Source organism: Littorina saxatilis, linkage group LG1 (assembly GCF_037325665.1).
Source record: "Littorina saxatilis isolate snail1 linkage group LG1, US_GU_Lsax_2.0, whole genome shotgun sequence".
Classification (NCBI taxonomy): domain Eukaryota; kingdom Metazoa; phylum Mollusca; class Gastropoda; order Littorinimorpha; family Littorinidae; genus Littorina; species Littorina saxatilis.
Window position 1 is genome coordinate 102,353,741 of NC_090245.1, and position 27,536 is coordinate 102,381,276.

At 41.9% G+C, this 27,536-nt stretch overlaps 2 protein-coding genes and 1 long non-coding RNA gene across 3 annotated transcripts in view; 1 reads left to right on the plus strand and 2 right to left on the minus strand.

Annotated features, from left to right (window-relative positions):
• Positions 1–644: 644 nt before the first annotated feature.
• LOC138948244 (uncharacterized) lies at positions 645–19,182 on the minus strand. The gene is made up of 12 exons (XM_070319764.1): positions 18,800–19,182; positions 16,799–17,010; positions 15,730–16,408; positions 14,892–14,989; positions 14,108–14,323; positions 13,368–13,455; positions 11,333–11,454; positions 10,308–10,413; positions 8,801–8,982; positions 5,523–7,553; positions 4,735–4,837; positions 645–3,827 (listed from the first exon to the last, which is right to left on the minus strand). The coding sequence occupies exons 2-12, from the start codon at positions 16,990–16,992 to the stop codon at positions 3,642–3,644; spliced, it is 4,005 nt and encodes a 1,334-aa protein (XP_070175865.1). The 5' UTR covers positions 16,993–17,010; positions 18,800–19,182; the 3' UTR covers positions 645–3,641.
• LOC138948425 (uncharacterized) overlaps positions 12,446–27,536 on the plus strand; it is a 54,619-nt gene continuing 39,528 nt past the window's right edge. The window contains exon 1 of the long non-coding RNA XR_011449991.1: positions 12,446–12,642. This is a non-coding gene — a long non-coding RNA (uncharacterized lncRNA). The remainder of the gene's footprint in view (positions 12,643–27,536) is intronic.
• LOC138948234 (A disintegrin and metalloproteinase with thrombospondin motifs 9-like) overlaps positions 20,974–27,536 on the minus strand; it is a 169,975-nt gene continuing 163,412 nt past the window's right edge. The window contains exon 16 of the mRNA XM_070319754.1: positions 20,974–26,025. Coding sequence (XP_070175855.1) covers positions 25,913–26,025 — 113 coding nt within the window. The 3' untranslated portion in view covers positions 20,974–25,912. The remainder of the gene's footprint in view (positions 26,026–27,536) is intronic.

The following is a 27,536-nucleotide window of genomic DNA, read 5'->3' on the forward strand; positions in this document are numbered from 1 at the left end:
ACACACATACATCCTTGCACACACACACTTGCTTGTGTTTTCATGAGTATTGTGCACTAGTACTGAGAAGGACACAAAGCTAATTTATGATATTATGCTGTCTGGCGGTACCTAGAAGCAAGTCTCTTGATTTCATATATTGACACTGTTCTCAATAAAGTTATAAACCTGTTGAATTATGTGTCCACTGATTGGAGAGAGACAAGTGTGTGTGTGTGTGTGTGTTTGTGTGTGTGTGCGTGTGTGCGTGGTGTGCATGCATGCATGTGTGTGTGTGCATGTGTGTGTGTGTGTGCATGTGTGTGTGTGTGTGAGGTGGTCTTTACAAACTCCGGCAGCTGAAAAAAACACGTTTCTTTTGACACTAAAAACCGCTTGATTTGTCACAATTTTGCAAAATGATAAGACAAAAACTATTTTGATATTGCTACAGTGGAACCCCCTTTTAAGACTCCCCCAATATAAGACTCCCTCCTTTTTAAGACCTTGTTTTCTCAGACTTTCTGTTCACAACCTCTGTAAAATTACCCTCATTTTAAGACGTAACCTCCTTTTTAAGACCCGATTTTCTCAGATTTTTAAAGGTCTTAAAAAAAGGTTCCACTGTACTGCTGTAATCAGAAGGCAATATTAAAATCAAAAGAGAAATCTTGAACCATTTTATTTTGTCAAAAATCCCAATCAACATGTCACACATAGTCAGTCAAATGTGAACATGCACGATACAAGAACATGATGTTTTTGTTAGGAAGTGTACATCATCCTTTTGGGTCTACAAACATGAAGCAAATGGTCAAAAATGGACACACCTTCATAGAGATATAAACACCAAAACATGGTAACATTTTCACCTGCAATAAATTATGACATGTACTGATAAACTTCTGTTATCACAAACATTAAATTGGACGGACGGCACAAATAAATACTTTCACAAGAAAAAAACAGAACAAGGGAGTATATTTTCTTAAAAGTGTAAAAACAGTTATCTAAACAGTTATTCAGGAGCGGATGATCATGTAATGTTCGAGAGATTTTTGGAAATTTATATATCTAAACACTCACTCGCACTAACATTCTTCGGTTCGAATATTTGGAAAAGACCGTGTACTTCGGCCCCCAACCCCCTAGCTAAAGGCCGGTGGCCTTCAGCAAATAAACCATTCGTATTTGTATTCCCTCAACTTCAAACCACTATATATTTTTCAGCCTAGTAGGGGAGACAAACCAATGTTAGATTTAGTCTAATGTAAGCCAAAAGTTTCTTATCTGTGGGGGGAAAAGAAACATAAAAACACCAGCCTTCTTATGTCTGACCGTGGACAGGCGAAGTGGCGCAGTGGTAAGACGTCGGCCTCCTAATCGGGAGGTCGTGAGTTCGAATCCCGGTCGCTGCTGCCTGGTGGGTTAAGAGTGGAGATTTTTCCGATCTCCCAGGTCAACTTATGTGCAGACCTGCTAGTGACTTAACCCCCTTCGTGTGTACACGCAAGCACAAGACCAAGTGCGCACGGAAAAGATCCTGTAATCCATGTCAGAGTTCGGTGGGTTATAGAAACACGAAAATACCCAGCATGCCTCCCCCAAAATCGGCGTATGCTGCCTGAATGGCGGGGTAAAAACGGTCATACACGTAAAAATCCACTCGTGCTAAAACCATGAGTGAACGTGGGAGTCTAAGCCCATGAACGACGAAGAAGATGTCTGATCATGCAAAATCCTAACTAAAGCAGTAACACCAGCAGTTAATCAAAATTATGCGTGATTCTATGCATTCAGACTGTATGCGCATGTGCAAATACATAACACAAGCAAACAACCTCCCCCCCCCCCTCCCCCCCCCCCCCAACACACACATACAGTTCATGGAATGCTAAAAAAATAACCCAGATGTATCACTCGAAAACAAAATGCCGCATCATGACAAAATAATACTGCCGGTAAGATTTCTAAATCCTCTCTCTAACCTGCTGTACCATACAGTGCAAGTAAGCATGCTGTATGCACAATTAATCCATGCAAGGTTCAGCAAAACTTAATTTCAACTTTTGACAATTAGGGAGTTCTGGTGCCGTTCCACAAATTCAGCGCTTTATTTAGAATGTGGACTTTGTAGTGGATACCTTGACAGAAGACGTTTATATACCATAGATCTATAGTATCTATAGAACCTAATAGAAAGGTGACAATTAAGCTCTTGAGTTCACACCCCTGTGTTAAGACTTCCTCCCTTATATGACCATGTTTTCTGAGACTTTCTGATCATAAGCTCTGTCATTTTACCCCCACCCCCGTTTTCAGACTCCAAACTGTTATGCAAACCCGAAGGTTTCCATGAACATACAGACAATCGGAAACCACCAAACCCCATCACAAACAGAATTCCACAATCCACCGGTGTTGACTTAAAGGCCAACAACTCGGGTGCAGAGTCTGCTGTGAAAGGAACAGTAGCCTCCCCTGTCACATTAAGACCTGATTTTCTCATATTTTTGGAGGTCTTAAAAGGGGGGTTCCACTGTACGCCTGCATTGTACAGGGTGACCTCCAAAAAAAGAGTACCCAAACAAAACGTCTTAAATTGAACAAAAATAAAGCAATCTTCATAAAATTTATTTACACACACAAGTAGCCTCTGCATGATTTGCACGGAAAATTTTAGCGTTCTAGCTTGTCTTTCAGGAAAGTTATGCTCATTCTACAGAACATGCTCCAAATGGCCTCCCCCGGATTTAAATCCCCCAGATTTCTATCTTTGGGGGTTCCTGAAAGACAACGTCTACAGGAACAACCCACAGACAATCACAGAACTCAAGAGAGCCATCACAACAACCATTCGCGGAATCTCGCAACAGGAGTGTGTGCGGGTGATTGATAACTTTGCGCGGCGAGTTCAAGTTTGCCTGCAGCGGCGCGGAGGCCATTTGGAGCATGTTCTGTAGAATGAGCATAACTTTCCTGAAAGACAAGCTAGAACGCTAAAATTTTCTGTGCAAATCATGCAGAGGCTACTTGTGTGTGTAAATACATTTTATGAAGATTGTTATATTTTTGGTCAATTTATGACGTTTTGTTTGGGTACTCTTTTTTTTGGGTCACCCTGTAAGTCCTTCTTGACACCTTGATTATCATGTGCACGATGCTGTTTGGTATTTGTCAACTGAGGAAGCACCAAAACTATTGTTAAATAGCCAAACTCAAACTTGTTCCCAGTGGAGAACTTTCCCAAAGTTTAAGGCACCCCTTGGCATCCTCCTTTCCTCACTGTGAGGAAAATGTGGTAGCTTTGCTGAACTGAGCGCAAAGTTTATATCGCCTACTTGGCATTTTGTCAACTGCCTACAACAACAAAATATCACTGATCCACAAATCTGGCTGGGTGATGACCGGGATTTTGATTTACAGTCCATGAATGAGTCCACTGTTCATTTCATTTCTATATGAGTCAGGATGCTAAGTGAGATTTGGCAGAAAAGGATTTGCAGTTCATGAAGAGTTGAAGTGTAAGATGGTGGTCCCTGGTATTAACGGTTGGCTGGAAAGATGATGTGGAAGCAGAGTTAGAGTCCATGAATCATCACAGTAACTGATCCACAACAGTCTGAGTATGTGCTGAGTGCTATGGTCAGTGGTTGACCTTTTTACATGTGGGGAACAGAACTTCTGTCAACATCGCTAACACTGGCAACAGCAGAGCTCTGTGCCGAAGGGGGATTCTGAGTGGAAAACCTGACCCTGTAGTCTCTGATCTCATCCTGTAGCAACTGAATGGCCGACATCTTCTGAGCCAGCACGCTGCTCACGCGATTCATGTAGTCCTCAAAGCTCTGCACATACACACAAAGGGATCATTGTTATCATTGTAAAACCAAGAAGCTAAGCTGAATGACACACACATCAGCACTCACATACGCACGCACGTACGCACGCATGGATGCACGCATGCACACACTGACGCACACACACACACACACACGCATGCACGCACGGATGCACGCATGGATGCACACACGCACACACATACACACACACACACACACATACACACTAACGTGTGGAGTTAAAAATGCAGATCATAATTCAAGCACTGGCAAGATCAAAATGCCAATCAGTACCTGTGAATTGATGCACAACCAGCCTGGACAACACTGGGATTGGGAGGGGATCGTGTGTTTAAAAAGTGCAGTAAGTGGCTCGTTCTCTCTTAAATAAAGTTAAAGTGCAATTCAATTCAATTTCTCTCTCTCCCTCTCTCTCTCTCCCTCCCTCCCTCTCTCTCTCCCTCTCTCCCTCCCTCTCTCCCTCTCCCTCTCTCTAAAGCCGTCAGACTAAAATCTCTTTCCTTGTGTAATAAAAGCCATCAATCAAGTAATAAATCTTCCCCCTATCTCTCTCTCTCTTCCTCCCTCCCTCCCTCTCTCTCTCTCTCTCTCTCTCTCTCTCTCTCTCTCTCTCTCTCTCTCTCTCTCTCTCTCTCTCTCTCTCTCTCTCCCTCTCCCTCTCCCCCTCTCTCATTATGAAGATGACTATATTTAAGATTGTAAGGCGCTTAGGACTATTTTAGGATTTGCGCCCTATAAATACCTGTATTATTATTATTATTATTATTATCCTCTCATTTTTCCTCTTTATATCTATGTTTCTGTTTGTCCCTGACACTGGCACACATCCATATCCTCTCTTTCTCCTCAACACCCACAAACTAAAAAAAAACACCAAAGCTCAAACTCTTACCCTTGGAGCAGCTTTCTTTGCGTTGAGCAGAAGCTTCATCTCCTGTTTACACAGCATTGTGATGCTTGCCAGCTGGTCTTCATGAGACCCCACAAGTGATATCCTGCACACACAACATTTTTTGTAAATTAAGTCACCTTCTTCTTCTTCTTCTTCTTTGTTCATGGGCTTAGACTCTCACGTTCACTCATGTTTTTAGCACGAGTGGATTTTTAGGTGTATGACCGTTTTTACCCCGCCATTCAGGCAGCATACGCCGGCTGAGTTGTAAAAGTCATCAACACGTCATCCATTTATGTGATATCAGTTTAGAGACGAGGCAGATGAAACACAGACCACACAATTAACATACAAGCCCAAAACATACAAGTCAAAGTGTAGTGTTGCTGCAGTAGGCCATCAAAATGACAATTTTATTAAAATCTCTAATTACTTTACCTTACCTATCTTTTAAGAAGAGATAGTTAATTGACAAACCTGTTAATTATTTTAGTTGGGGATTCTCATGGAATCTAACACTTAAATGAAAAAGGGCTAATAAAGAGAATTGGAATTTAATGATCAAACAGTGATACACTTATTTATAGGTAGGAAAACACCAAAGCAGACCCACATGCACACTTACACATGAACACACACCCTCTCTCTCTCATGCTCTCCTTTAATCTCTCTCTCTCACATACACACACACACACACAAACACACACATTCCCATCCCCATTCACCCACACACGCTCATACATGTATCCCCCCCCCCCAACACACAGAGAACAGTGATCTACCCTCACCTGGCCTGATCTCTCTCAGCAGCACTGAAGCGAGGCGACATGGTGCTAGAACTCTCAGAATCAGACGGCGTACCTGTCACGGGTGTGGGATGGACGATTTTCGAGCTGCTCTCCCTGGATGCAAATCCATAGCTGGACGTTCGAGTGGAGGCCGTGCTCACGGGCTGGGGGTGAATGGGTGAAAACACTGCACCCGACAACAGTTTCTCCGTCACCAAAGCTGTGGATGCTGTCGTTTTCACCGAGAACAGCAGCCCTGATGGCACAGAGGAGTTGGAGTCAGAGCCAGTGTGAAAGTCTGAGTTAGCGTTGTGTCTGGCACTCATCTGCTGCTGAGGTTGGGAGGGTAAGGAGATGGAGTCTCTGCTGCCCTGAGACACAGGCGTGCTACGGTTGGACAAGACAGGATCGGAGCTGGGACCACTCAAGGAATCTGCCCTAGCAGAGACAGCATCGCCTCCGCTCCTGGCTGCAGCTTCTAAGTTTGTCTTCGAAGTCTGTCTTTCTCTAGCAGAGAGTTGATTTCGAAGGTAGTTCTCAGCTGCAGAACCTGCAGCAGCACCAGGTCCAAGCCATGCTAGATTTCTCTTTCCGTCTCCCTGATCCTGCGATAGTTCTCGATCTCCTGTCTGTGAAACCCAGTCTCTGACAGCTGTTGCACCCGCTGAGGGTAGCTGTGTTCTTGCCGTTGAAGCTGGCTCTTTCGAAACTCCTCTTATGTTCGGTGCAGTTTCTCCATAATGATGTGGAGAGGCTGAGTTGTTGTGGGTAGAGGGACGAGACAGTGGACTGTCTCTGGGGCTGTCACTAGGAGGGGTCTTGTCCAGTCCGTTCCTCAGGGGTGATCGCTGGGAGAAGCTGGTGAGATCGGAGCTGCGGGCTGTCTGGACGGCCGGAATGACATTCATCAGGTGTTTGTTCACCTTGGGGACACCTCCAGCCTGAGGGAAGCCTAGTGATTCTGGTGGTCCTGAGTCTGCAAACAACAGCTCATCATCAAAGTTATCCGTGAAAGGCACTGGCACTGGCGGCTTTGCCCGGCCTGTGCCTGACATGTCGTACATCCCTCCCACTGCACTCCTTCCTGCATCCTTACTGCTGTTGTTGTTGGATGCAGGAGGCTGGGCCACAGGAAATCTTTCTGCCATGTTCTGAGAGTTTTTTGACTGTTTGGCATCTGGTGGTGGTGTGGAGGGGTGCCTGTGAGAGTGAGATGATGAATGCGGTTTTCGCCTTGAAGCTTGACCCCCTGATGACGATGACCCGGACGAGGCTCTCCCAGCGCGTGATGACTTTGGCGACTCTGACCTCGGGCTGCCAGCTGCAGCAGCTGAGGCTTGATCCTTTGCTTGACCTTTGACATCAGTGACCTTCCGCTGCCCCTTGCCTTCAGACCCTGCAGGCTTCTGGGCTCTGCTGAGGTCATTGCGGCCCTGGTTCAGGTCGTTGAGATGATCGTCAACGTTGTGATGATCGTCAATGTTGTTGAAGTCTGACGTAGGAAAGTCAAACTCAGTGTCTGTGGAACGGATCACTGGGAGATTGGGTTGGGAAGGGGCGGGACGAGTTTCTGTGGGGTGGGTCACATTGTTCGAATCCGTATCCGTCTGATCCGACTCACTCGGTGAAGCTTCTGGGTGTGCTGGGAAGACTCCCTGAGAGGCAGCAGCCTCCGTGTTCCGGCCAGTCCTAAGCCTGAATCTCTGCCTAGTCGACAAGCCTCCACCACCGCTGTCAGATGACGCCACCGGCTTGGACTTGGTGACCTTAGGCTCTGGCTTCAGCTGGACTAGGTGCCCTCGGATGGGCGTCTCCGACGGGTCGAAAGTGACGTCAGCCGCAGCGGAGTGGGTGGGGGCCGGCAGGTGCCTGATGACTCTGGGGCGGATAGGGGTGGAGGTGGAGAGGACGTTGGAGGGGTTGAAGATGGAGGGGGCGGTGAGGGGGATGTTCATGAGGAGGTTCATGGCCTGGCCGAAGGACGGTCCCCCTGCCCCGCTCTGACCGCTGTCCTTCTTCAGCTCCTTCACTCTGTCAACAGCATGAAATGTCAAGTCAAATCTCTTGTTTCTCTTACAAAATTGCATTTATTCTTTCCCTCTCTTTTTTTACATTTAAATGTTAGTAATCGATCCAAAAATATTTTCATCTTATTCTTTAGCTTTTACTGATTCCAAAAACATATAGATATGTTATATTTGGATTAAGAATAAGCTTGGAAAAGTTAAACGAGTAGAGAAAAGCGCACTTCCCATGAAGCGCTCTACGCTAGAGCACTATACTGGCTTGTCACATTCTGTGAGTGAACGTGTTGGCAAGGCCGCGGGGCATGAAATTGACACGTTGCCGTTGAGTTTTGTCTAAGTTAAATTATGTGGTGTGTTAAATTTCATTCGATGAGTTCGACAGATTAACTAAATGTATTAATTTCACGTCAGGTGACGACATGTTTTATTTTTGGTTTGCTTTTATGGTTTGCTTTTCTGTGTTACTTGTTTATCATACCGGAGCCTTACATGGCAACACATTAAGGGCTGCTTTGTGTTTATCATACCGGAGCCTTACATGGCAACACATTAAGGGCTGCTTTGTGTTTGTCATACCGGAGCCTTACATGGCAACACATTAAGGGCTGCTTTGTGTTTGTCATACCGGAGCCTTACATGGCAACACATTAAGGGCTGCTTTGTGTTTGTCATACCGGAGCCTTACATGGCAAGACATTAAGGGCTGCTTTGTGTTTGTCATGGCGAGTAAGGATTTCTTTTGTTTTTCACATTATGTGTCTCACCGGCAGTCATATTGTTTCTTAAATTTGATTTAATTGTTTGACACTCTGAGAGTGTTTAGTGAATAGATAAAATCAATACCATATGTTAACAAACATGGCTAACCAATTGTAATGACTGGTTAATTTTGTGATCAAATCAGTCTATATTTACCTCTTGACCAGAAAATGCAAAGGAATGAGCCATTGACGCTCCCATTATTTGTTTCAACATTTTCAACTGCATTTGCTTCTTAAATTTGCATAGCAAGAGGTCAATTATAATCTTCCTTTCGGTTTCTAGAAGCAAGGATTCTTAATTTTCACGCAAAAGTGTATTAATAATCAAGTCAAAGGAGCTTGCCTCTTTTTTTTTAAATCATTTTCAACTGCAAGAACTTCTTAAATTTCGATAGCCGCCAGAGCTCGAACAATGTTCTTTCTCCTGTTGCTTTGTACGAGCAAAGATTCCTGATTTTCTTGTGAACGTGTAAAAAACATGTTTTCTCACCTGTCAGCATATCTGAGTGTGTTGAGAGTGTGTTCACAGGCAGACTGGCTGGGGGAGAGGTTGGCAATCATACAGGTGCGAGAATTGCCCACAAAGGCGTCCTTCAGAATGTGGGTGAGCTTGCTCTGGCGAAACGGAGTGTGTCGACTCTCCTGGTCGATGGATCTGATGCATTCTTTTAGCTGCAAGAAGACAATACTGAAGTGCACAGGTGTTAATATCCTATGAGAAAAAATTGTTTTTACTTACGGTCCTAATTGACCATTAACAACATTTGCACACAACAGTGCAAAAACAACAAAAAAGAAAGTGCTCTAAGCACATATAGGACAAGAATTACAAGAAAAAGTATACACTCTTTATTTGAAAACAAATATGATTATGTGCCATTCCATTATTTTGCTCTGAGAACACAGACTGCTGACCACACAAAAAAGACACATATATTCAAACTTTTCATATTCCACTACTTATCAAGCTACACAGTTAATATGTCAGCCAAAGGAGGAACAGAAGAAAGAAACAAGAAGGGCAAAGCCCATACGACTCACATGCTTGACCTTGACCTTTACATGACCTTGACCTTCAGGGTCAAGGTCAAATAACTAAACCTAGCAATGACATCATACACTAAGAACTGCTTTACACATTTTTCCTACCAAAATACATGTGACCTTGACCCAAGGTCAAGGTCATCCAAGGTCATGCAACACAAAGCTGTTAATTCAAGACATAGGAAGTACAATGGTGTTTATTGGCTCTTTCTACCATGAGATATGGTCACTTTTAGTGGTTCACTACCTTATTTTGGTCACATTTCATAAGGGTCAAAGTGACCTTGACCTTGATCATATGTGACCAAATGTGTCTCATGATGAAAGCATAACATGTGCCCCACATAATTTTTAAGTTTGAAACAGTTATCTTCCATAGTTCAGGGTCAAGGTCACTTCAAAATATGTATACAATCCAACTTTGAAGAGCTCCTGTGACCTTGACCTTGAAGCAAGGTAAACCAAACTGGTATCAAAAGATGGGGCTTACTTTGCCCTATATATCATATATAGGTGAGGTATTCAATCTCAAAAACTTCAGAGAAAATGGGGAAAATGTGAAAAATAGCTGTTTTTTTAGACAACATTTATGGCCCCTGCGACCTTGACCTTGAAGCAAGGTCAAGATGCTATGTATGTTTTTTGGGGCCTTGTCATCATACACCATCTTGCCAAATTTGGTACTGATAGACTGAATAGTGTCCAAGAAATATCCAACGTTAAAGTTTTCCGGACGGACGGACGGACGGACGGACGACTCGGGTGAGTACATAGACTCACTTTTGCTTCGCATGTGAGTCATAAAGATCGTATGATGAACAATTTCGGGAATACAGTAAATGCTGACAGAAAGTTCTATAATAATTTCTCACTTTTCAACTCATGTTCTATTCAAGGGAGACAATTTGCTACTCTGTTACCTGGAGACTGCTAACGTAAGACAAACTACTTACAGCCAGCAGACTCTGGTTAATCTCTGCTCCTTCCATGCGTGTCTGTCTGTCAGGGTCACCCATATCTGCTGCTCGCTCACTGCCAGCCAGATCTATGAATGAGATTCTGAAAACACAGACGGTCAAAGCTCATTTTGGCATCCCCAATTATGCACTGTAGTCTTCTATCATCATGTGCGATACAAATAAACTAACAGCAGATCTGGGAACCCCTGTTTTGCACTTGGAGTATTCTCAAGCAAACTTAAGGTGTATTTTCAGACAATTGAGCGTACTCCACACATTATTTTAACATCCATGACTCACACACGTCCGTCGCACCGTGAATTAAATTTACCAATACATTTAAAACAAATGCTTCTTTCAATGTTTACTGACAAAAATCATAAGCATGTGTCAAAATACTGGATTGGCTTCGGGATGCGCTTGTGAAAAAAAGTAGTCCAGGAATTTTCTCGTCGTATTTTTTTCCACTAGACAATATCATGCGTACAAAATACAGCAAAATCGTATGGGTTCCCAGGTCTGTAACAGAGATGTCGTTTGTCACTAAATTTCAAACCATCAAAAATGTTGCCTTCATTACTGCAGGGTGGCCAAACTTTTTTACGCTGGGGTCCAGGTGAGGCGGAGGCCACGGACTGCCCAACGGACCTTACTTTCAAAAATGGCCGAAACTTGTATAACCATTTTAGCACATTCGCTGCAGAAAATAAAGCCTGGCAACATCCTGTTTTAACTACCCGATTACGCAATCAAAAATTTCAATAATAAATGTTCATCTAAATAATATACTTACCTATCTCACATAATATTATAAGCATTGACTCAGTTTAGATGCTAAGAGACTGAAAAATAAAGTCCTTGAACCCATGCAGTTATGAAATCAAAATTAACGTTACAGAACATTAATGGTTCAAAGTTTCTCATTTAGACGCCTATAGATATAAGGCTGGGTTCTTGACACAATGAACTACCTCAGTATGTCAAAGACTGTAAGATATGTTATTTTTGTTCGCACTTACTTTCCTAACTTGGCTTCATGTGCATCTCGTATCTCCAACTGCAAAACAGCGTGGGATCGGGAAGAATCGGGGTTAACTCCACTCGTACCACGACTGCGCACTGAGTTACCAAACTCCAGCACCTGTTGAGAATTCATACAAGCATATGATGTCCCGGATGTCAGAGCTAGTGCACCTCTCTGGAGCATGAGCACTAAATTAAAATTTTTTTTTACCGTGTACTGAAATACCACACAAACGGGCGCAGTGGCCTAGTGGATAAGACATATCGGCCTTCTAATCGGAAGCTGTGAGTTCAAATCCCTGCTGCGTTCTCCTCATGGGTTAAGGGTGGAGATTTTTCCAATCTCCCAGGTCAAGTTATGTGCAGACCTGCTAAAAGAACTTCTCGCCACGCTCGCGTGGCGATGGGCAGTTTGTGTGATTGCATGCGCCTTTCTTTGATTGGCTCGTAGCGGACCGCTGGAACTGACCGATGCGGCGGACAGTGCCCCGCATAGAGCTTAGCTTAGCGTCACTACGCAAGATTCCAGCAAGCTGAAAGGTCAAGTTTTTGTATTTGGTGAACATTTTTATTTCCGTGTCGGTTTTTTACGATGTTACAAGCATTGGGTTTTGGTCATTCCATTTGCAGACGTTGTGGGAATGCATTGAGTCGGGATGCGATCCTCGCAAGCGTCCCGATTTCAAACTTGATAGCCAAATGTATGTTAACATTGTCGGCTTAAACACTACACATTACAGACTCGGGCGACTATCAACAACATATCAATTTCCCGCCAGTTTATAACCACAAAGAGAGGAAGCAACTAACCTGATGCAAAACTATAATCTTGCACTCAGGTGAAGCCAGTTAAAACTTATCATTTGAAAATAAATTCCTCAAACATGATACAATGGAACCCCCCTTTTAAGACCCCCCAATTTAAGACTTCCTCCCCTTTAAGACCTTGTCTTTAAGCATTTTTTTTCCATTGGCCCTGTAAATGTACCCCCATTTTAAGACTCCCTCCTTTTTAAGGCCTGATTTTCTCACATTTTTTGAGGTCTTAAAAGGGAGGTTCCACTGTACTGTGTGTAAAATGCAACAAAATCATCAACTCACCTACCCCCCGCGGGTTAGGGGGAAGAATTTACCCGATGCTCCCCAGCATGTCGTGTAAGAGGCGACTAATGGATTCTGTTTCTCCTTTTACCCTTGTTAAGTGTTTCTTGTATAGAATAGAGTCAATTTTTGTACAGATTTTAGTCAAGCAGTATGTAAGAAATGTTAAGTCCTTTGTACTGGAAACTTGCATTCTCCCAGTAAGGTACCGTACTTTCCGGGTGACAAGGCGCTACAGCGCATAAGGCGCACCCCCTTCTTTTTAACAAAAATTGTAATCCAGTCACCCATTGGGCGCAGGGGGCCGATAGGGCGCACCAAAATTGAAAAAGTATACCGGTAACAAACGGTCGAAGAATGAAAATAAGCCGCACATCAAAGGAAGAATACAGAGTGGAAATGACCCAGTTTTTGCCATGAGAGGTGGTTCCCCTGTCATATCTGAGAGAGGAAACACTTCATGCACCGGGGTCAGTGACCGGTCAGTGACCGAGTTTAACAGAGTGGAAATATGTGTGCTCTGTGTGTGCGGCGAGATCAAAGGCAGGTCCATTGTGATAGCTGGGTGGCTTGAGACCTCGAGGAAACTTGGCCAGGGCAGTACCTAGTAGCTGAAACATGCATTATCACAAGTTGTTTGACTGGTACTCAGGCGGTCTCTTTGATTTTTTTCGTATTTCATACACGGATTAGGCGCTTTGTTATACAAGACGCAGGGGTCGAACTCGAGGAAAAAAGTCGCGCCTTATGACCCGGAAAGTACGGTAATATATATATTGTACTACGTTGCAAGCCCCTGGAGCAAATTTTTGATTAGTGCTTTTGTGAACAAGAAACAATTGACAAATGGCTCTATCCCCATCACGATATAACCTTGAATGGTTGAAAACGACGTTAAACACCAAATAAAGAAAGAAAGAATCAACTCACCTGAATCAGTGTGGAGACATCAGGCACTTCAGTTTCAGTTAAACCAGCTATGCACACTTTGTGTGAACCGTCCTCTCTTGCAATTAACCTGTGCATTTATAAAGACAAAACATTTCAAGATAGATTCACACATTCGGAAACCACAGATTCATAAAAATGCTTTTCCTTGTTTGCTTGTTCTTTAGGTCACACGGGTTCTTTAGTTCAGGCTTACTCGGCACACCTAGATACACAATATCTTTTCCCGTGACCATTATATTACTTGCTAAGTTCAGTTGAACCTCTTAATTGCGTTTTAAGACTCCCTCTCTTTTATGAATTAGAGTCATTCATTTCTCAGATAATAAATTTCTCAGTAAGATCTTAAAATGGAGGTACAGTACGTAGAACCCCCCTTTTAAGACCTCAAAAAATCTTAGAAAATCGGGTCTTAAAAAGGAGGGAGTCTTAAATGGGGGTAATTCTACAGAGGTTAAGAACAGAAAGTCTGAAAAAAACAAGGTCTTAAAAAGGAGGGAGTCTTAAATGGGGGGTTCCACTGTGCCATATTGTAATCCCTCAAAGTAATTTTTACTTCATTCTCATGCATATACACCCACACCAAAGCACACACATGCACAAATACTGACACATACACACTCCTAACATACCCTCAAGCATACACCATTCTCAATTTAAAACCTCCGTTCCTGTTATTTTCTACTAGGAGTTTTTGCCAAACAAAATCTACACATACTAACCTATTGCGTCTGTTTAGTAGATCAAACAGCTGACCACAGTAAATCTCAAAGAATGACACCCAAACATGGAGATCGGTTCCATGCTGGCCGGACTCAATGATGTCAAACACGTCTTTTGCCGCAAGCTGGTAGAGGCCGGGAACACTATTTCCACCAATCATCGTGTGCGTCTTTCCTGCTCCTGTCTGACCGTAGGCAAAAAATGTTGCGTTGCATCTGAAAGCAAACAACGGCAACAGAATGTTAATTACATGTACATATAACAAGAGAAGTTGTTTGTTAGATTTGTCAGATTGCACAATGTATCATCTACGTTATTATCCATGTAAATATGTGATTAGATTAGTCCCCTCTCTGGGCGAGGTCTGGTTGAAAAAAAGCTCGTTGTATTGCTTATGCCACAACCCTCGAAAAATAAAATTTGATTTGATTTGATTTGATCTTTCAAAGTATGATATGAAAAATGGAAACATTGTTATACCTATGACACATTGTCCTATCACAAAATACAAGTTCTGCAAAATGACGAAGTTGTTTTACCTTTCTTCTTCTGAAATTGTAGGCTGCAACTCCCATGTACACTCATGGTTTGCACTAGTGGGCATGCATTTGTGTGTAAACAGGCTGTTTTTTTCCCCGCCACTTAAGCAGTCATACACCGATTTCAGGGAAATTTTGTCTTACAAATCTAGCGATGTGATCCTGGAACTCACAACCTTACTCTATTTTTACTGCATAATTGTGATTTAGAATTCTCCAGGCTGAAAACAAATGAAAAACGTACTTTTGGAAAGCTGTGCCAATGAGAGGTCTGGCAGCACGAATGTAGACATCTTCGTTGGTAGAGGACTCATCAAACACCTCGTCAAACATAAACTCATGCTGAAACATAGAACCAAAAGGAATGTTTGAAAAAGACAGAAGAAAAATGTAATACATGAAATCATTGTGATACCTGTTATGTCATAAACCATCTCAATACTTGAAAACATAAAGTTCATAGCACACAAAATAAACAAAATTGAAGATATGACAACAAAAATGCATGTAGGTAGATTTGAGTATTGCATGAGTACGAGTACGAGTGCCTTAATTATTATTATTATTATTATTGTGATCATTTTTATGCGCCTAATCTAGATATAGCCCTAGGCGCTTACATATTAATTTCATATTAATTTCTGCCGTTTGAAATGGAATTTTTTACAGACAGACAGACAAACAGACATTTTTTACACACAATATATAACGCATTCACATCGGCCAGTGAAGCTCAGTAGCCTATTAGGCGAGCATTCACCTTTCACGGCCTTTATTCCAAGTCAAACGGGTATTTGGTGGACATTTTTATCTATGCCTATACAATTTTGCCAGGAAAGACCCTTTTGTCAATCGTGGGATCTTTAACGTGCACACCCCAATGTAGTGTACACGAATTGTTTGTTAATTGTTTGTGCTAGAGAAATGAAACGTAAGAATTAAATCCCCTGCTAACAACCGAAAAAGCTGAACAAAAGCAATGCACTATTGCTTTCTTTTGTTCTATTTCTGATGTTAAGAAGAAAATATCAAAAGCCATACAACTGTGAAAACTGTCCAACCAGAACGGCACAACAGCATACCTTCATGGTAAAAGCTGTGAGATCCACTGCCACCTTGGGTTCTTTCACAACCAAAGATGTCGTGCTCCCTGCCTCAACAATGTCCGGATCTGACGCCCGACTCTCACGCCGACTTAGCGGTCTTTTACGCACACAGACTCTGATCTTCTCATCTTTGAATCTGCCGGACTGTTTCACTTTGGATCTGGTCACTTCCCTGCTGCTGGGTACTCCGTAGTTATAGCCTCTGGACTGCTGTTTGACCCTTTCCACAGGTGTGGCAGTTTTTCGTGGAAGTTTCTGTGAAATCACAGGCACCGGTGCTGGCACGGCAGCGACACGGCCAGTCAGCGACCCATTATCACTGTCAAAGGATCCAGTCAAATGCTCCGCAGAGTCTGAGTGGCTGCTATTGGACATATCCCCCAGCATGTCTATGTATGAAGTAGCGCAGAAGTTAGGTCCGCGCTCTCTGACACTGACATCTCGTGTGGGTTCCAGTCGCATTCCTGAAGTGTTTGGACCCCCCACCGCACCCTCTGCAGGACTGCGGGGGTGGCGGCGAGGAACCTTCTTGTCCGACTGGCTGGACGATGAGCCTGTAGCTCCCGCTGCGCCAGCTGTCTGACGAGTTGAACCCTGTATTGGGCTGCCTGGCTGCCGCTTTCTGGGGATTGCATTGCTGCTCCTGTTTTCACCTCTGGAATCGGAAATGATACAGAAAAGATAACATACCACTAGGCTTTATACACGTTTCTGCCTTGCTTTGAAAAGTCAGGTAAGTATGGGTGGGTTGTTTTTTCCCTTATCAAACTTCGCTATGAATATGAAGCTTCCATATTGATTATAAGTCCTAAACTGTCATGTCTTATGAATTTACCATTGTCCCACTGCTTCCAGACCACGTACCCCACACACACACACCCACACATGCACTCACACACACATGCACTCACACACACACACACACACACACACACACACACACACACACACACACACACACACACACACACAATCTCAAAATCAAAAAGGAGCAATGACACTCTAAAAATATAACAAAAAAATGTTTTAAAAAAACGTAACACACCTGTGCACAGACTTTATGATGTTGACAAGCTCTACAAGTCTCCGTATGTCTTCTGCGCCAGATATTCCCATTGCACAGAACTCTGGTATTGTCAGGTGGGCCAGCGACTCGGAGCGGGTGATCCCATTAGCACGGAATGCTGGGAAATACTTCTCCAAGCGGGCTTCCCGTAAACAGTCGTAAAGTGTTCCCATCCTCAGTCAAACTGCTCACTGAATAAAAAGGCTTTTGCTCATCAACGATGCTTAAGAAGTGTACTTACATTATACATTAATAATCTTAAATTATTCTGCAGAAAAATGGAACACTTAGAGTTAACTCCAGAGTTTATCCTACATACGTGTGAGATACCACTCATGACATAACAATATCGTTCACCACAGTCCATGTGAATGAGGTGATGTAAAACCAGTCTGGCAGGGACCTGTTTTTCCACTGCGAATAATAATAATAATAATAATAAATGAGCATTTATATGGCGCAACATCATAACTTTACAATTATGCTCTTTGCGCTTGACACATTTAAAATTAAAACACAGTTATACAAGCATTTACATCTACATTCATAGTCACCGAGGCAAACGTAATTATGGAAACAACTTTGCCGTTGATAATTCCCCTGAAAGAAGTTTTAGAACAAACATGTTACGCAATATTTTCCAGAGTGACATTACTTTGCTTTGTCGTCAAAGATTGAACGAGGCATTGTAAGAGATTGAGGTTCCATTAGAAGCGTCTTCAATTTGTATGCATTGACTCAGGGATGTTTTGAGCTGAAGGCATGTAAGTACAGTATGTAGGATAAACAGAATACTTAATGGCTTAATTGCTGTGTCATTCCAGATTTACACAAGTTGCTTTGTTAAAAATTGAACTGCAAGCGAAAGCGAGCTTTACAATATTTTAAAAAGCAACGAGTGGAAATCTGGTATGACACAGCAAGCCATGTAGTATTCTCTATGAGTCCACTGGTAGGTAAAGTAATGGTGTGTACTGAAAGAAGGCCAAAAAAAGCTACTACAAGTAGCTGTTTACGTTTGGTAATACAGTGAAAACTGAGAAAGCAAGGTCTTAAAAAGGAGGGAGTCTAAAATGGGGGTCAATTTACAGGTGTCTAAGAAAACAAAGTCTTCAAAGGAAGGGATCTTTAATCGGCTGGGAGGGGGGGGGAGGGGGAAGGGGGTGGGTGGGTGGGGGGGGGGGTGGGTGGGGGGGTGGGTGGGGGGGGTGGGGGGGGGGGGTGGGGGTGGGGGTGGGGTGGGTGGGGGGTGGGGGGGGGGTGGGGTGGGTAGGGGGGGTGGGGGGATTAGGTCTTAAAAGGGATGTTCCACTGTACTTGTCTACATGACTATTTTGCGTTATCAGGTACCCAGGCATTCACACATGCTTACAATAAATGAACAAACGCACAATATTTCAGAAACATATAACTATAAGGATCTTCTTCTTCTTTCCGGTAATGCCCACGATCTTGAGGATGATCATTCTGGCATGAAAAGGGGGGTGTTTTAGAATCCATTTGCGTGCTCTGGTCGTTGTCATTTTCATTGTCCGTAAAACATTGCCAAAAGTCCGTATCCGTAAGGGTCTAGTTTTGTCAGAAACTGTTCAGGAACTCACACATTTTTCATGACTCCTGTGTTAAAATTGCTTGGGTGGACAAAGATGCATAGATCTCGATCTTGTTCCTTGGCATAATGTCTTAAATACTGGTGCAGAAATTGTATAACTGGTTATGTTTTCCTCCGTGTATATATGTAAAATAAATACCTCATTTTCAAGATAAGTTTTTCTGCCTTTTGATAGGCAGTTGTGTTGAAATATATGCCAATCACAAATATCTGCACGCAACAACAACAACAACACAAATAGTGATGCAGATGAAGTACGACGTACTGCTTGAAACAATAAAAACCACAACAAACAAACCATGATCACGATTTTTTTGGAACAAGTAAAAGCCATGGATGTTTGACAAACACGTACAGCACGTCCTTACCTGACCGTCAATTTTAAAACAACACAGACGTTGCTTGCACCACTGTCCAATAGGCTCACAGGTATGCGTGTCATGGGGTGACAAATATATCAGCATTGATCATTTCATGGCACGCGTTCAAGTCCGAAAGTTGAATCGAGGCCAAACAAGCCTATGCATGTCACCTTCGCGAGTCGCCGATTGGGCTGGACAAAATGGCTAAATGTCAAGGTCTTTTCTTCGTCTTTCATCGTTCTATACAGCGTGGTAATATTTCATCTGTATTTGTTGTGCATCGGAAGGCTTGTGTGAATGCAGCTGTATTTGTGCACCGCGCGATTCAACTGACAAGAAATAGGTGTTGGTTGGCAACGATAAACATTCGCAGCACGCCATTTTGAAAATCCCGGGAACACCGGCAATTCTCGCGTGATCTCCTTCGCAGAGCGCGATTTTCCCGAAGTCGTCTGCTTGAGCTGCTACTTTCACTTTCAGAGAGGGACGTGTTAGTAGCACTGTAGTTTTAGTAGAAATAGTTTTTGGACTGGCGTAGTTCCCTAGCCCTCGCGGCCCATAAGTTTTCCCATTCTGTGGTTGCATACAATTGGATTGGAGGTTTTTTTTCTTCTTCATTCGTAAAACTGAATTGACGAATTTTTATAATAATTTTGAGGACTTGTCCAGGAGATTTTTTAAAACTATTCGTACTTGGTGCGAATTTGAACGTATCTGTGTATATATGTGTTGTTGTTCGTTGGAACGGAATCCGGTATCTTGCCGTTTTCTTTTCAAATCAGCAGAATGATAAAACTTTAAAGAATAAAAAGCGCATAACTTGAATTCAATCATTTCGAATAAACATGCATTGAGAAGCAATCATATTGAATAATAATCAGTCGATCGGGCGGATAAGCAAAGTGGTCACTGAGTCAACGACTCACTCATTTACCCACTTATCCATTTATTTAGAAAACTGAAAAAACTATAGTATTTTGGTTTGTCATTGATCGACACACAAGATGACACTTGGTATGATATGACCATAGACCTATATCTAAATATAGGTCCCTGGTATGACCAAAGTTGTTTTTAAAAACAATCAATAGAGCACAATGCAACACTCAACATAAAACAGTGCATGTGTGAGGCACAAATGCCTCGCGGATAAGTGTGTTTGTTTGTGTGTGGGTGTGTGCATGGTGTGCATAGTGTGTTTGTGTGTGTGTATGTGCGTGCGTGTGTGTGTGTGTGCACGGTGTGCATAGCCTCTGTGTGTTTGTGTGTGTGTATGATGTTTTCAACTTGACCATTTCTCCTGTCTACTTTATGGTATTTTCACATGTTTTTTGTTAATATATTTAGGTAATGATTTTGCGGCCACAACATTAAACCAGTTTTCTTTTTCTCCTTTGTATTCTGCTTCGTTTGTTTTCTTGTGACATGCGCTTGTGTCTCTGTGTGTTTGTGTGTCTGAGTGTGGTTGTCTATTCCAAGTTATTTGTGAGCCCGCGTGTGGGCTACATTCGTTGCAAGAGAGAGGCCGTTGGCCGTATATGATAGCTGAAAACTAGAGTCTACTGCATCGGGGATAAGAGAGGGAAACGGGAAATATTCTTACACTCAAAACAAAACACAACGCGAGGTTTTTAACTATAATTTTTGTCGGAAGAAAGTCTCTGCTGACTTTCAATTGTTTTTCACAATTTCTGATGTTTTATATATATATATATATATATATATATATGTGTGTGTGTGTGTGTGTTCATGTTTCGATTAAGAACTGAATATATGCTGTCAGTGTATGATCGCTCTTATCGTTATTGTTTAAAGTAATAATGCGCTCCCTATTCCAAAAGGGTTTACATTACTGTTTGATCTTGAACAGTGTGCGTGTGTCAGTGCGCGCGCGTGCGTGTGTGTGTGTGTGTGTGCGTTGGATTGCTAGTGCAGATAGTGAGGTGGTGGTTGGGTACTCCATTCTTAGCTTGTTGAACAAATCATATTGCTTAGTTACCATTTTTTGCTTTGTTTAACAGTGCAACAGAGCAAATTTCCAAAAGATACACATGAATATATTGTTATCTGAAACAAACCACAGTCTGATACAAAACATTTTCTGATTCACACACACACACACACACACACACACACACACACCGAAGCTACAGGAACCTAGGCAACGCTGTTCTCTCGTAAACCGTCACTTTTATTTTATTCAGTAAAACGTACAAACATTTGAAAACTAACGTCCCCTGCTAACACTTTCATGACAATGTCAGGGTGTACACGCAAGTAACCTTGCCATTCCAAATATCAAACACCTCTAGCTAGCTCTGAAAGTTTATGAGTACAGAAGATAAAGATTATGACAACAACAAATTCATTACTCATGAAGATCTTTTGAGCATTTCTCAAAAAAATAAAAATAAAATAAAAGCAGCACGCAGTTGTCATGGTTTTTGTGTGGATATTGCGTTTAAAAATACACTCCTTCCTGTCTAAACCATCTTGCAAATCACCACAGATCTATCTATGCAGGCTTTTTTGTGCAAAGTGCGTTCATACATATCATCCCTTGCTTCCACTTAGACAAAAAAACAAAAAAAAATCTGGGTAGTCAGATTTTATACCTGGATGCAAAACCGAGTTTTTTGTAATTTTTATCAATTTTTTAAGGTTAAGAAAAAGTACTATGGTTGGTAAGCGATGGGGGTGGGGGTGTCGTAATTACATCCTAAAATTCAGCAGCCAGGCTACTTCCTGTATACAGTAGGATATGTTGTTGATCATTATTTGATTGTTGCTGAAACCAGAACTTGTAAAACAAATTCATACAGGCTTAATGGGATACTAGTGACTATCCCTCAGCTTTTACTTATACAAGAAATTCAAAGCTAGGTTGCTTTCTGTGAACAGTGAGTGTGATTTGTTTGATTATAATGTTGTTTTTCTATGAAACCATCTTGTATTGAATAACCACAACTCTAAAGAGGCTTTTTCATAGGATACTAGCAAGCATCATTTCACTTTTATACATAACTGCAATTCACAGCTATGCAGCTTTTAGTGTGCAAAATAGCCGATTCTGAATTAATTGCATAAAGCCAAACAAAAATATATGTTGGTCAAGGTTAACCTATTTTTTCCCCGCTGACCCTAAAACTTTTTTTTCATTTCTCAAAAAAACAAAACTTTTGGCACATTTTGCGAACAATACCGAGACTAAGGGAAGTAACCTCCTTTAAAATCAACTAAATTAGAAGAAGAAAAAAGAGAAAGAAAAAAAAACCGACCCTATCTTTTTTGGTCACGTTATCCTAAACCTTGGGTGGGACTAAAAAATGTCATGAATCCTGAAGAATTTTAAGGGGGGGGGGGGGGTCTGGGAGCCCCCAGACGCTGAAGGATTTGTATAATTAACAACCAAAACAACGTACGTCACCACAGACATTACGAATCCGGATTTCCGGAATTTACCGGAAGAATCCCACCCGTGCCCTAAATTAAATCAGCTTTTGTTGTTGTTGACCTATGACACTTGAATCGAATTTGCAAAATAAGTTCAGCAGTAAAAGCCCACTCTGCACAGCAAGCAGGCACGCGGCTGATTTTTGGTATGTGTCCAAATGGAAGGATGCTCTTATTTCGTGTCAAAGGGGCCCAAAGACTGTTATGCCGGGGTGGAAGTAGAGATAAGCGCCTACTTCCCAAGAAATGCTCCAAATGGCTTCGTGTCTCCAAACACCTCTGACAGTCAAATCCAGCTCCTGGCCTTCACGTGGCGGGCCCTGTCTTCGACTAACAGGAGAAGGGATGCAGGCGGGTCACTGGCGCCTTAAAACCAGCTGCTTCGGGCAGATGGGGCTCGTTAACCTTGGATGGTCGCTCATCTAGGAGAAGGACAACTCCGATTTCAAAACCCGCACTGCCTTGTGTGCGCCTTGGGAAAGGCAAAGGCTACAAGAAGGAAAACTTCGACGTCAAACCCGGGTAGAGTGGACTCGACAGCCCAGCAAGGCAGCTACTCTTGGGGAGGAGGCAACCCTGAGTAAGAACCTCAACCACCGAAGACGGAAGACAGCAGCCAACTTGGCGTGGGGAGAAAATCGGCTGTCTACGCTCCCACGATAATATGGCCGTACAATTAACATCGAACGCAGAAGAAGAAGAAGAATTTCGTGTCAAAGCCAAGAGGGCTCTGTGGTGGTGTTCATGGTCATTTACACAAGAAGGAATGTACCATTAAATCCGCGTATACATTGTGAATTACCGAGTCAATGCGTTTATCATGCCTTTTACAGGATCTTGCCTATTGATTCTGTCTGTCATCTCATGTTATATATATTCTCTTTATAAATCACACACACACTACTTAAACAGCTTTCTAATCTGGGGCGGGGAAAAAGCTCAGTTGGTAGCGCGCTGGATTTGTATTCAGTTGGCCGCTGTCAGCGTGAGTTCGATCCCAGGTTCGGCGGAAATTTATTTCACAGAGTCAACTTTGTGTGCAGACTCTCTTCGGTGTCCGAAGCTCCCCCCGTGTACACTACATTGGGTGTGCACGTTAAAGATCCCACGATTGACAAAAGGGTCTTTCCTGGCAAAATTGCTTAGGCACAGTTAATAATTGTCTACCTATACCCGTGTGACTTGGAATAATAGGCCGTAAAAGGTAAATATGCGCCGAAATGGCTGCAATCTACTGGCCGTATAAAATTTCATCTCACACGGCATCACTGCAGAGCGCCTAGAACTGTACCCACGGAATATGCGCGATAAAAGACTCATTGATTGATTGATCTTAATTTCCATCCAATTTCTCCATTCTTTTCTTTTGCAATCCCGATCGCTTTCTTTCCCTCCCCCCTCTACACACATAAAATCCACCCTGGCACCCACCCACGCACACACCAATTTCTTTCTTTACTTAAACCTTCTGGTAACTTTGACCTTTCCCCTTCAAATTCCCTGGCTGGCCAATTTCTCTCTCTCTCTCTCTTTCTCTCTCTTATTCACACACACACACACACACACACACACACACACACTAGCATGTACATATGTGACACACACACACTAGCATGTACATATGTGCACACACACGCATGTACACATGCAACACACATAGCAGTACCAATTTCCTTTGATCTCTTCCCGGCCGGCAAAATCTCTTACTCTGTCATAAACATTACTCGTCAACAAATCTCAAACGTGAACTCTGATAAGTTGGCTTGACCTAACATCTCAACAACAGTGTTACAAAACACAACACTCATAGACTGCACAATTTATTCACGAGATAGGCATTTAGCTACTTTTCCCTCTGTTTTTCGCGTTTTGTCAATTCTAACCTTTTTTTTCAAGAGCATAAGTTAACTATTTCATTTAAAAAAAAAAGTTAAACCTTCTGAGTTTAACTCAAAAAGGGAAAATTGGATTGTAGTAAGTTTTTGTCTGTTGTATATCTTTTAACGGGTTGAAACAAATTAAATCAGAGATCTGTGTCTCTGAAACAAATATATAACAGGGCTGGATATAGTGTATTAGAGGGAGAGGATTTCAAACTAAGGCAGGAATATACCGGCCCAGCTGGCAAGGAGTATTTTGGGTCACTCCTCCAGAAAAAAGGTACATGTGCAAGGTAAAGGAGGGGGGGGCTTTCGGAACCCAGCCCCTCATCATAATGTTTAGGGTGCATAAACCATGGCATGTAAGTCCTCAGCTACAATGAATACTCAATTATTTCTGATAGTTTAAAAATACAGCAAGCAATTTAAATAACAGAGCAGCCCGTAGAACTAACAACTTCGAAGTGCCATTCTCAGTGCCCTATTTATTTGCAAAATTGTTGGGAGATTTTGTAACCCCCTTAGTGAACGCACCTCCCTTGCCATAGAAGCAACTCAATGTTCCCAGTACATGTACACGTTTTTAAAACAATATATGGACCATATGCATGAGCTATTTCAAAACGTCCCAGGAAATCTAACAATGAATACAAATGCACACACAGTTATATATATCTACGGGTGATGTACACAAAACAGAACAATACACAGAACCTGCTGGCACTTTTGTCGTCAAGTTGAGTATTTTTACATAGAAAAAAAATTAGCCTTATAATTACATGATATCTATACAGGACTCGTAAATGAATACACAAAACATCGGCTAAACACTCCAAACTACTGGAGCATGGAGTGAAAGTACACACACACACACAGATACCACTTTTTCTACACTTAATAGACACGTACACAAACACAAGTTTACTCTTAACTTTTGTTCTTCCCTCGTCACACGCACTGTGGTATTATTCTTTGAAGCATACATCCATGGAATTCTAATCTAAAATATACACAAACCTCCACAATCTGACAATTAGAAAATACGTGCACTAGCTGAGTGAGGGTTTCCATCGACGCGTTTCTAATTCCATACCCGTTAACAAGGGTGGATTATATTGTCTCGCCATTTGTGAACATCTTATAACAAAGATGTGTTTTTCACAGTACAATAAGTAACACAACGAACGTACATCTAGCGATGCATTTCATCTCTGTATCCACACCTACACTCCACCACAACATCAATTGATACAAACAAATATCATAATTCAAAGATTAGCATAGTTCATTTACAATAAACACTCCAAAATAAACAGTTCATCTCTGTATCAACACTTACACTCCGCCACAACATCAATACAAACAAATATCAAAATTCAAAGATTAGCATGGTTCATTTACAATAAACAGTCCAAGATAAACACTGCATGTTTACAATGACGTGCACTACTATAGCTGGGTAAAAACATTATGCTTGTGTTTGGCTGACAACTTTTTTTTTACACGGTTTTATATTATGCTAAGGCAGTCTAGCGAACTAAAACAACATTTTTCAGACAACATTTAACATCTAACGAATACACACAAACAGTGGGACCCCTCCTGTAAGGTAACAAAACATTGACTGCTGGTACCCAGAGGATGGGATTGCATGAGGCAGAAGAGCAAACACATAACCTGCCAAGCAATTATTTATAGGTGTCATAAATGCAACAACAAAATTGACCGATAATGGGAAGTAGAGTTTAAAAAGTCATATTTTGATGCTAATTGCCCTGCGCAATGATCACGTTTCTTCGGAGCATGTGGCACAACATATCTTCCGGTAATAATCGAAGCGGCACATCCGGGCATGTTTGACGATTTCACAACGAGAAAAACTGTCTTGACAATCGGAGTCTGAAATCAGGACGGAAAAAGAATGGGTGAAAATCAGATTAAAAAGCAAACGAACAAGAAACTAGAAAGGTACATTTATGTAACGTTTAATTGTAGACAAAACGAAACAATCAGAAGAACCTCAGTCTAATGTTTTTTTTAAATGAGCAGACAAAGGAACACAACAGATAGATGATAATGAAGGATGATCACTCAGCTTAGAAAATAAGGACAAGAAAAAACAAATTAACGAAACAGAGACACAACGGAAATAGTTACTTTAAAAGACACGATATTTTATTTTCTTCTTTATTCCTTTTTAAACGTTATTGTCCGTGTCAAACATTTTGCAAATCACCAAAGATTAATTCATGATTTTACATGTTATAAAAGATTTCTTCCACTTGGATAAGCTTTTTAATTAAATTTTTAACTTTTTTGTTTTGGAGTGGGGGCGGTGTACATGTACTCCCATTCAGTCTTGTTGTTTATATGTACACACTAATTTTTGTGTGTAAATCATCATGAGCTCTGCTGAGTAAGGGGCGATAGATAAGTTAATTATTATAATAAAATCAAATACAAAAAAAATCTACAACCTAGCACTTTCTTGAGCAGAGGAGGATATTTTGCTGAACTAATTCTGCAACTGATTGGCAAAATGCATTCAGCGGAAAAACTTCACTCTGCATAGTAATCAGTCAGGCGGTTGCAGATTATGTTCTGATTTTATTGTCTTGTACAAGACAAACAGAAGATTGATAAATAGACAGGACTTCTTCTTCTCGTTCGCTCGTTCTAGACATCCACTCCTAGGGGCGGATCACATCATTTTTAAGGGGGGGTTTCCACATTTCTTTTAGGGACAATTCGACGATGCGAAGCATTTAGTTGAGGGCGCGAAGCGTTCAAACCTCTGAGGGGGGTCCGGGGGCATGCCCTCCACCCCCCCCCCCCCGAAAATGTTGATAAAAACAAGGAAAATGGAGCAATCTGGTGCAATATCTGAGCCAAGAAACTTCCCCTTATACACCTTCGAAAAAGTAAATTTAAGAAGCCAAATTTGGATCAAAACAAGGACAATTGACCGATCTCAGGCATGAAAACTGAAAAAAAAAAAATTACTGAAAAAAAAATTCGAAGACGCATAGCGCCAAGTTTTGCAGGCGCGTAGCGCCAAGTTTCGCAGGCGCAAAGCGCCAAGACTTCTAGGGGGGTCCGGGGGCATGCTCCCCCTGAAATTTTTTTTTCAAGGGTGCAATTTGGTGCAATCTGGGGCTATCTGAGCATTAAAATTGGATTCAAACATGGCCCCAAAACTATTTTACTATAACTGTGACTAGGAAAAAAAAAAAAAAAAAAAAAAAAAAAAAAAAATTTAAAAAAAAAAAGGAAAAATACGGAAATTTAAAAAAAATACGGTTTATTTTTTTCAAAAATACGGAAAATACGGAAAATACGGAGAATTTTCATGCCTGGATCTGGTACAACCTGAGCCAACAAATTACCCAACTACCTTCCAAAACTGTCAC